The sequence below is a fragment of the Podarcis filfolensis genome (assembly GCF_964270895.1).
Source record: "Podarcis filfolensis genome assembly, chromosome: 2".
NCBI classification, from domain to species: Eukaryota; Metazoa; Chordata; class Lepidosauria; order Squamata; family Lacertidae; genus Podarcis; species Podarcis filfolensis.
Window position 1 is genome coordinate 10042419 of NC_139605.1, and position 10800 is coordinate 10053218.

Consider the following 10800-nt stretch of genomic DNA (forward strand, 5'->3'; position numbering starts at 1 on the left):
AGAAACAAAACTGTTTTATTTCTCATTATCTGATACTTATCTAACTTGGACTGCATGCACTCCATGCATTTAAACCACATGGCTTCCTCCTCAAAATCCTGGGCTCTATAATTCACTCTGGGGTGTATGGGGTGTTAGGGGAAGGGTAATACCTCTAGCGAGGGACACATCATGCTCCTCCTGAGGTAGTTTGTCCACCTTTGGTCCCCACCCTGCACTCAGCTCTCTCTTGTGGCTCCTAGAAGTGGTCAACATGTGACAGTGGCCACATCCTGGGGAACAGCTTCAACTGCCCAGCTAAACCAGGGGAGGGGAGACAATGGGCCTCAAACCCTCTGTGAGTAAGGGGCTTCCCCTGCATGTGAAGACAGGCTCTCAGACCAAGAGTGGGTGGGTCCAATGGTCAAGAAACCGATTTCTGCATGTGCTGTACAGGGAAGTGAGGGGCAGGCAGGGCTCGTCAACCTGGGGAAGAAGCCCATTGAGGAGAAGGAAAACTCTGATCTTAAACCTCCACTGATTTACCAGTATACCCATGAATAAGAAGGGCTTTTGGAGTAAACCCTGAGGAGCAATCCATACCCATCGCCTTGCAGGATATTTTTGGGAGAAGAAAAGGCTAAGGAGTAAACTCTACACAAATCCAGAGTGGAGCCCCTAAGGCCTTGTACGCCTCCTTCCGGCAACTCCTTAGGCCAATCTGGTGCCAAATGCCTTGCTCTGAGCGATCGCACCTGACCCACATTGGAACAAGCTGCTCACAGCTGACGACGGTTGGAAGGAGTCAAGAGGAAGTGAAGGGCTCCAGCGCAGGAAACACAGACAAGAGACCTCGAAGGAAAGACAGGAATCTGTTTATTAGAGGCCCAACGTGCTTCCAATAGTTTCCTCAGAGGATCTGCTGAGAACAGTCTTATAAACACCGCCTTCATTTCCTCAAAGCAGCCAATCCCAGACCCTGGAATCATACAGAGAAGCGGCTGGGAGACTCTGCTCTGGCCAAGTGCTTTGGTATAGTGTCAAGACTAGGACTGGAGGCATTGGGGATCACAATTCCTCCTCTGCCACAGAACTCCCTGTGCAACCTTGAGCTACTCATTCTCAACTCAGTCTAACCTACTTCACAATGCTGTTTTGTGAAGGGACGAAAGGACAGCAGCGTAATATAAATAATACAGGTATTCTAAAAACGAGCCTTTATTTCTCTCTCACAGTGGACCAGGGCTTCCTTCGAGACCTACGAGGTGCCCGTTATCTACAGTTTATTATTTGGGGAGGGGTTTGCGGTGAACCTTTGCGCAATCCTCACGTATAGAGCTGGCCCGTGTGTACCCGTTTATGTTTCTTAAGATCGGAGCTCGAAACGAAGCTTTTGGGGCACTCGGAGCACTCGTAGGGCTTCTCCCCCGTGTGGGTGCGCTGGTGGGTGATGAGGTTGGCCTTGACGCTGAAGCTTTTGCCGCAGTAGGGGCAGCTGTAGGGCTTCTCCCCCGTGTGCCTGCGCTGGTGTTGCACGAGGTGCGCCAGCTGGCTGAAGTTGTTGCCGCAGTACGAGCAGTTGTACGGCTTCTCGCCCGTGTGCACCCGTTTGTGCGTAAGCAGCCGAGAGTTCGTCACAAAGCACTTCCCGCACTCGGAGCAGGGGTACGGCTTCTCGCCCGTGTGCGTCTTCTTGTGGATGTTGAGGTTCCCCTTCTGGCTGAAGCTCTTGCCGCACTCAAAGCACTGGTGCGGCTTCCCCACCTGCTCGGCCCGCTCGCGGTTCGGGAAGGCCGCGCGCCAGGGGACCCTCTCGACGCTGCACGCAGAGCCTTTCGCTGCCTTCTCTCCCTTCTGCGCCCGCCAGCTGTCGGCGCTCAGGTGATGGAACTGCTGCCGCCAGTCGCCGCCTGCGCCCCCTCGCTTCTTGGTCTTCCACCGGCAGATCCCCTCCTGGCTCTCGCGGAGGCCTTCGTCACGCCGCAGTGTGGAGAGGCACTTGTGGGACTGCTCCCTGCCACGCTGCGGGCACTTGCGGGCTTGCTCCCCGCCGGGGGTTCTCTCGCGCATGGCCAAGCACGACCTCTTGTGAGAGCGCTCCCCGCAGGAGGGGCATCGGCGCGGCTTGTCCACCGTTTGTGTCTTCTGGTTCTTCAGGAAGCTGAGGCGCAGGCCGTTTTCGGAGCCTGCCTTCGTCCTCTTCTGCCAGAGAACTTCCTCTTGGAGGCTCCTCTCCCGCAAGCCTTTGTCGCTCTCGGCTTGCTTCGAAGCCTTCCCAGGGACGTTTTCCCGGCCGTTCCCGAGAATTGCTTCCATGTCAGGACCTTGGAGGTAGGCCCCTTTACCGCCTCGGTCCAGCGCCAGCCCCCACTCGGTAAGCCTGGGTTTCTCCAGAAGCGATTCCTCCTTCTCCAGGTTCTCCTGCCCATGCTCTTCTTGTTCTGAAAGAAGCAGATAATCATGACAATGGTTATGCACAACAGCCCCCGGTTTGTTTGTTCGCTTAACTTCCAGCCTGCCTGTCAGCCGACAAGCTCTCAAAGTTGCTTATGTCCACACTGAATTGTCTTAACCACTGCAAACTACTCTTTCTGATAACGACTGCTTGTGTGCAGATGCAAGGACCCACATTTGAAGGATGAGTACAGTACAAATACATAGGACTGTGGGAGGGTGACCCATTGAACTCGGCAGAACTTATTTCTGAGTTAACATAAACAAAGGTTGCACTCTGAATTGGGTGGCTGTGTTGTGTGTTTCTGTGATATGTAAGCTTCCTGGAGCAGATTGCATCCCAAAAGGCAGCCTGTAAATGATTTCATAAATAAATAAACCAACTCTGGGCTTCACCTCACCACCGTCCAGTTGAGTTGCTGCAGCATGCTGGGATAATAATAATAATAATAATAATAATAATAATAATAATAATAATTTATTATTTATTATTTATACCCCAGCTCCCAACAGAATAATAATAATAATAAAGCGATAAAACATCAAACATTAAAAACTTCCCTAAACAGGGCTGCCTTCAGATGTCTTCTAAAAGTCAGACAGTTGTTTATTTCCTTGACATCTGATGGGAGGGCATTCTACAGGGCGGGCGCCACCACCGAGAAGGCCCTCTGCCTGGTTCCCTGTAACCTCACTTCTTGCAATAAGGGAACCGCCAAAAGGCCCTCAGAGCTGGACCTCAGTGTCCGGGCTGAACGATGGGGGTGGAGACACTCCTTCAAGTATAATGGGCCGAGGCCATTTAGGCCTTTAAAGGTCAGCACCAACACTTTGAATTGTGCTCAGAAATGTACCAGGAGCCAGAGGAGGTTGAAAGCACCAATAGGAACCCCAGATCCCCTCCACCGACGTGTTTGCACCGTGCCAAACTTGCTACCATCCCGACTCTCCTCTGTCTCTCTATCCCAGTCTGCAGCAGCAACTCAGCCGCACCAAACTGCTGTCAACAGCCACCTTTGCTAATGCTCATCACCCCAGCATGGGGTGGCAGATTTTGATGCAAAACTATGTGACATGTGAAACAGATCTCCCTTTGGAGCCTAGTTTTGCATCAATACTTGAACCCAGCACTCTGAACCACAACCTTACCCAGCAAAATGGCCTCCTCCTCTTCCTCCTCCTCCTCCTCCTCCTCTTCATCATCATCATCCTCTTCCTCCTCTTCGTTCTCTGTAGAGAGCTGCATCTCCACAGTCTCCAACGGATCCTGCTCTGATGTTGGTGAATTAACAAACGCCTCTTCCACTAGTCCGGACACCTGGAATACAAGCATCCCTGTTAGTCAAGAGCTGGATGGAAGGCTACAGCTCAGCAGGTAGAGCATGTGCTTTGTGTGCAGCAGGTCGCAGGTTCAATTCCCAACGACTCCAGTTAGCACTGGGGAAGAAGCGTCTCCACCCCCATCGTTCTGCCCGGACACTGAGGTCCAGCGCCGAGGGCCTTCTGGCAGTTCCCTCGCTGCGAGAAGCCAAGTTACAGGGAATCAGGTGGAGGGCCTTCTCGGTAGTGGCACCCGTCCTGTGGAACGCCCTCCCACCAGATGTCAAAGAGAAAAACAACTACCAGACTTTTAGAAGACATCTGAAGGCAGCCCTGTTTAGGGAAGCTTTTAATGTTTAATAGGTTATTGTATTTTAATATTGTGTTGGAAGGGACCATGATGGTCATCTAGCCCAACCCCCTGCAATTCAAAATTATTTAACCCAACACGGGGCTCGAACTCACGACCCAGAGATTAAGAGTGTTGTGCTCTGTGGACTGAGCTACCCTAGGTCTGAGCTACCAAATAGTCTCAGATTCCTGAACATGCTTAGTTTTCACCGGCTGCTGGGAGGAGTGGGTGAATGAATTTTATTATTTCGGTCATATCAAGGAAGTCATAAAACACGTTAGGGATACATTTGAATTTGCAATTAGGTATAACAGGGACAATACAGATATAGCAACAGTTAAAAAATATATAAATTAAAACTTAGTCACTAACATAAAGCCTAAAATTTTCATTTAAAATCTTAATCATTATGATAGCACAGCTTGTTCCCTAAGTTTTATGGCAATTGCACAGAATTTGGCTACCCTTAACGTGATCTCAGGATCCTTGTCCTCTACCAGGGATTTTAGACATTGAAGTTCGGATTCATTTGGAGATTTTTGCATAGCAGGGGTAATAAATACCGAGCGTATAACCCCATAGAGACGCAGTGTAACAAGGCACGAGAGACAGTTTCTACCTCCATCAAGCCGCAGGGGCAGACTCGTTTCACGTATGGTTTACCCTCAAATCTGCCCTGCAATAAGGCAGATGGCAGAACATTGAATCTAGCGAGGGTAAATGACCGTCTGTATTTAGGTATTTGTAATTTTGACAAATAATTTGCTGGGGTGGGTGTCTCTTGTTCCTTTAGTGCATGTCTGTTTTGAAGTTTTGAAGTTTGCACATTTTGGGGCTCTGTCCTCTTAGAAATCCCTCTTGTATCTCAGTGGCCCGGTTTGGCTCCCTTCCTCTCAGCACCTCCGCCTGCAAGCGAGAGGGAGAGATACGAAAGCTTCGCCACAGCCTGACCTTGGGGCACGCTGCCAGTCTAAGAACATAAGAAGATTGTTGCCGGGCCACCCTATCCTGTCTGGGATAGTGGCCAGGCAGGTGCCTCTCGACCTGGATCTGACCGTTACATCTCTTCCCAGTCTGAGCAACTTCTCTTACCCTTCAGCAAGGCTGACCACAGTCAATGAGGAGCCTCTCATTTCAGTGCCATGACATTAACCAATCGGGTTATTATCTCAAGAGGGTGGGGAACTGAGAGTGGTCAGTGGGCCAAAGTCTGTTCTCTCCCGCTCTGCCCCCCCCCACTAAAGACCACCAGTTGACAAAGGATCCGCTGTAATTTCTGATCCCAAAAGAAAGATCCCTAATGCCACTGGTCCCAGCTGATTCTCCGGGCTTCGGTTATGCAGGGCTCTCTTCAATCCCCAACACTCAGTAGGTGCTTACAGAGAGTCCTGTGCTCTGAAGTCCCAACACTCAGCTGATAGCCGGGGTTTCAAAGCACCCTGCAGAGGGATTGCAGGGGCTGCAGATGTGCAAACCCCCTTTTCGGGCACAGCTGTGATTTTACCTAACGTCAGGTGGGTTCAGCTTTGCTGGTGGGGCTAATTAGGCCTGTGGACCACAGATTCTCCACCTCTGGGTGTCACAGATTGGCTGGAGGCAGAGGAATGGTGGGAGGAACAAGCAAGGTAGCCCCCAGGAGAAGGCTCAGAGTCTGGGGAGTAGTGGTGGGACAATGATGAGCGGTCAGAGGGAGAAGAAGGAAAAGAGGAGGTGTTGGAAGCTGAAGAGGTAACAGGGTTTAGTGAGCTGGGAGTGTCTGTGACAGAGAGAAGTCCAGAAGTGGAAGCAGGAGAGCAGGGAAGGGGGGGGGAGGTAAAGATGAGACAGGCTGGTGAAGGAGCCGTGGGGTTTTCCCCCTCCTGCTGCATCAATCTCCCCTTCCCCCTGGTCTCCCAGAACCAGAAGAGGCATGAAAAAAGGAAGGAGCAGAGACAGGCACATTGGCATAGTCTCAGATTGCTTGGGAAGGGCCAGCCAGGTAGAGGAGGAGACTTAGTCTTGGGCAGCTGTGGGAACCAGACAGAGGGCCTTCTCAATAGTGGTGCCCGCCCTGTGGAACAACCTCCCATCAGAAGTCAAAGAAATGAACAATTATCTGACTTTTTAAAGACATCTGAAGGCAGCCCTGTTTAGGGAAGTTTTTAATGTTTAATGTTTTATCGTGTTTTTAATATTCTGTTGGGAGCCGCCCAGAGTGGCTGGAGAAACCCAGCCAGATGGGCGGGGTATAAATAATGAATTATTATTATTATTATTATTATTATTATTATTATTATTATTATCAGAAGGCAGGGACCCTTAAGTCTCCACAACTGCCTCACAGGGACAAGAACTACCAAGAAGAGTCGCTGTGCTAATGGCTGGCACTTCTGAGCCAAGCTTGTTTCTCCTAATAAATTTTTCTTTCCCCATGTGATTTATTGCTGACCCACTCCTGGCATCTGTTCCTGACACTGGGTTCTCCACTACTCTGTCCCTGCCACAACTGCACCTTCAAACAGAGCCCCCCCCCCACCTTTTGTTCGTGACTCTCAGCCTCTTGTAGCTTCAAGAGGAAGCTTTCGGCTAGGGCCAGCGCCTGGGTGCAGGTGGCCGGGCCGCCTTTGCAGACCCAGATCTGCATCTCCAAGGGCAGGATGGTTAGGAACTGCTCCAGGATCACCAGGTCCACAATCTGCTCTTTGGTGTGCCTCTCCGGCATGAGCCACTGGCGGCAGAGTTCACGGAGCTGGCTCAGGACCCTCCGGGGCCCCTCGATCTCCTGATAGCAGAAATGGCGGAAGTGCTGGCGGTGGATCTCCAAGCAGTCAGCATCGTCCTCATCTGGAATCGGTCCTTTCAATGCCCTGGAAACTTCCGAGCCTTCGTAGGCCTCTTCTCGCGCTCCCCGGCCAAGAACGGGCAAGGTCTGCATCGCAATGGCGGACCCTCCTCTGGGCAGCTGGCCGCCGTCTTTCCTTGCTCGGTAGGTGGCCTTAAATTCCTTCCTCTCCTCCGTGGACACGGGTTCGAATAACCGCGATGGCCTCCAGACGGAGTAAGGAGACGGTGCCGACTTTGAGCCCTTCTGGTGTTCCTGAGTCTCCTGATGCTGTCGCAGCCCCTCAGACACGTTCTGTGGGGAAGCTGCCCCAGTCGAAATCTCCTTGGCAGGGGGGCCTTGGGAGTCACAGGGGTCTCTTTCAGCCTGCTTTCCTCTTGGTCCCAGTCCCAGCAAGTTACAGTCTGCCATCGCTTCTTCCTGGCTGTGTGCCACCTGAGCAGGAGCATAAATTCAGGATTGATACGGTTATTATTGGGCTGCCTCCAAAAGAGCACCAAGCAAATGTCTCATGTGTGCAAAGATTTTGGCTTGTGCAACAAAACAGGTGCAATTTTTTATTATTATTATTATTATTATTATTATTATTATTATTATTATTATTATTTATTAAATATTAAAAACACAATAATAAAACATTTAAAATGCAATAGGGTGCAGAAGCTTCTCTACCCACTATTGTCTCTCTCTTCGCAAATGTAAAATAACGTAAGGGTGGTGTGGTATTTTTCTCAATTCAGAACCACTCTCTAAGCCAAGGAACCTCTGGCTTCAGATGTTGCTGAACCGCAACTCCCAACATCCCTGGCCATGCTAGCTGGGGCTGTTCCGGGGGTCCGTGCACCCCCTGAAACATTCGTATCCAGAGGTGCCTGTTCTACAGAGGCACGCGCGGCGGTAGCCCGCTTCTGCGTGGGTGCAGCTGCCAAAAGCCTTCCCGTTATTTCCGGGTTCGCCGCGTGCATATCCTGAAGAATACGCAACAAAGGCGATACGTAACCCGAGGTTCCACTGTACACAAATTAAAACACAGATAAAACATAAAAAATAATAGCTGAAAAGCAGCTAAGCTGTATGAGAATTAAAGCAATATACAAACAGATCTATTAAAATACAGAGAGTAAAACAGCACAGCACTATTTAAAAACCCTTTCCTGGGAAAAAACCAGCCAGTCTCTGAGAGCCTGTTGGAATAAGAAGGTCTTCACTTGCTTCAAAAAGACAAGTCAAGGATGGTGCAAGTTTAGCTTCTCTAGGGAGCTCCAAAGTCTAGGAGCAGCCACCGAAAAGGCCTCCTCAGGTTGTTTATATCCATTCTACAGGGTTTTGATGTTATGTTTTAATAAAATAACATGTTTTAATGAAGCCCAGCTCCTTCATCACATATCTTTAGGCACCAGGCAAAAATGCTTCTCTTCACCCGAGGGTTTGACTGGTTAACTTCCTATGGCCTTTTAAATGTGTGTGTGAGAAGGGGGTTATTGGTTTGTTTTTGTTCTATTATGTATTATATATTTTGTGTTCTCATTTTGTCCTTTTATGCTGTGAACTGCCCTGTGGTCTTCGGATGAATGGCAGTGTACAGATTTAATTAATTAATAATGATAATATTTTTGTTAACCTACCTAAGCTGCAATCTTATACATGCTAATCAGGCTGAAATCCTAAGCTCACTTACCTGGGAGTAAGCTCCACTGAATTTAATGGGTAGGTGTGTACAGTTATTGTGGCATAAACCCACTCCTGCCCGCATGAAATTATGTCACGATAAACGTGCTTGTTGCAGTTACTGTAGCTTTAACAGACTGAAGTGCAGTCTCCGAAATGCTGTAAACACATGCCTGTGGAGAGAAATCCTATACATGCCTACTCAGAATTAAGTCAAACAGATAAATGTCTAAAACTGCAGATTAAGTTCTACCTCTCTGGGCATGTAAAACACAGAGAAATTGTGTCTATATTCCCAATTGAAGGAGAGGGGGTAAAATTCATTTTGGTGGTTTACTTTCGATACCTGCATTTTCCGTTTCAAGTTATATGTCTCTGACATCACAATCCTACTCAGAAGGTAAGCCCCAATAAGTTCAATGGGACTTGCTCCCAGGCAAATATGTATAGGATAGCAAATTAAGTTACCTCTAAATCAGGGGTTCTGAAACAATGGTCCATAGACCATTTAGGTGGCCTGTGGATTTGTGGTTGAAATATTCCACTGCATGAAATATGTATATTGATTTTTAGTTGTTGTTTTACTTGCTTCTTGCAGTTCTTACACTGTATTTTATTGCATTAGAATTTGAATGCCATGGGATCCTAACTGTAACTGCTCCAAATTATATGGTTGACCCCCCTTAAAAAAATAGAATTATTTGTGCAATTGCTGTGCTTAAATATCCACTATTTCTGTGCAAGGGATGTCCTGCCTACATGACTTCTATGGTCCATAAACAGCCACACTAGGTCCAGGGATCACCAGTCGCCCCTGAATGTTTATTTGCTTTATCTTGTTTTGACCTATTTTAATATTCTTGGCAAGCTAGCTGCAATCTTACACCCACTAATTATGCTGCATTAAAACCACTGGACTCACTTCTGACCAGAAGCGCCCAGCAAGTGTGGGCTTGTGGGATCAACTTTGTCTTCAGTAAAACCCTGAGATCCCCCACCTGGATCCCGGTGCAAAAGATTACATTCAGTGCTTGTCTTACTCAGATTAGACCCACTGAAATTAGCAGACATGCCTAACTTAAGTCTATGAATTTCCATCGGGTCAACTCTGAACACAACTTTTTTGTTAGCCATTGGAATCAAAGGCTTTTAAGCCCAATAATTTGCACCGAGCACCAGAAATGACCCAACAGAGCTCTCCACAAAAACAAACTCCTGTTTATCCCAAAGTTTATTAATCTCAGTTTTATACTTTTATACTTTAGGACTGGGAGAGCAGTTTTGCTTTCGCTACTGTTGGGAATTGTAAATATTTGCCACTCCACTGCAGATCACTTCAACATCTACCATCTGCCAGATCTATCTTCTATCTTGTGCTTGGATTTACATTGTGAAGCCGTTTACTGGGTTTTTCTGCTCCTATTCTGCACTAAACCACTGTCCCTATTGTTTCCTTTTCGGTGAGAGTCCGAGGATTTGACCGCAGCGGCTTCAGAATCTCAGACTCAGGACCCGGAACAGCCTTAGGCTTCAGATCCCTACTGAACGACCTTGGGGCCCGACGCCGCCTCTTTAGCCTGGCCTCCCTCGCAGGGTGGTTGTTGTTGTTGTGAGGGCAAAACGGGAAGCGGGCGAAGAAGTCTCCTTGAGCTCCGCGCAAAAGCAGGATGACAGAAGAATTATAAACGGGACCTAGCAATGGATAAATAAATCCGTCGCAGCCCATTATTATTATGGGGGGGGGGGTTGGAGAGAGAGAGAGAGAAAAGCAAAAATCCTTTCGTCTTTCCACTTCCCCCCACTCTAGGTGACTGGGCACCTGCCTCCTCGGAAGTAAAGCTGCGGGGAGTTCCGCAGGATCTGCTCCCGGGGAAAGCGCGCTTGCATTCCAAGGATTGCGCCGGAAAGCCTCCAAAAGAGGACGGCGTGGGGGGTTCTTCTCTGAAACCTCCACAAGCCCCCCCCCATTCAATACTGACCCTTTCCCTCCTCCCCCCACTTCCCCTCCCCCCCACTTTCCCCGGACCCTCCCCCTCCCGCCTCCCACTCACCTCTTCCCCCGCAAAGCCTCTCTCGCAAGCGCAACTTTCTCCCGGGAACCGACGCGCCGCCCGCCTCCTCTCGATGCGGAGCAGGCGTACAAAAGGCAGTTTCTCCCCGGGAAAAGAAAGGCTGCAGGACAGGAAGGGGACTTACCCTTCCCACC

General features: G+C 49.2%; 2 protein-coding genes across 3 annotated transcripts in view; one reads left to right on the forward strand and one right to left on the reverse strand.

Moving 5' to 3' along the window:
* Positions 1-10800, forward strand: part of LOC310756497 (tigger transposable element-derived protein 1-like) — a 796241-nt gene that overhangs the window by 724235 nt on the left and 61206 nt on the right. The gene's annotated exons all lie outside the window — the stretch shown is intronic.
* Positions 839-10800, reverse strand: LOC310756669 (uncharacterized protein). Of its 2 annotated transcripts, none has more exons than XM_083601196.1 (4): positions 10646-10800; positions 6621-7361; positions 3583-3751; positions 839-2414 (listed from the first exon to the last, which is right to left on the reverse strand). In XM_083601196.1, the coding sequence occupies exons 2-4, from the start codon at positions 7335-7337 to the stop codon at positions 1306-1308; spliced, it is 1995 nt and encodes a 664-aa protein (XP_083457322.1). In that variant the 5' UTR covers positions 7338-7361; positions 10646-10800; the 3' UTR covers positions 839-1305. The 2 variants fall into 2 exon arrangements, with proteins under 2 accessions (XP_083457322.1, XP_083457321.1); XM_083601195.1 differs by having other exon boundaries at positions 839-2420.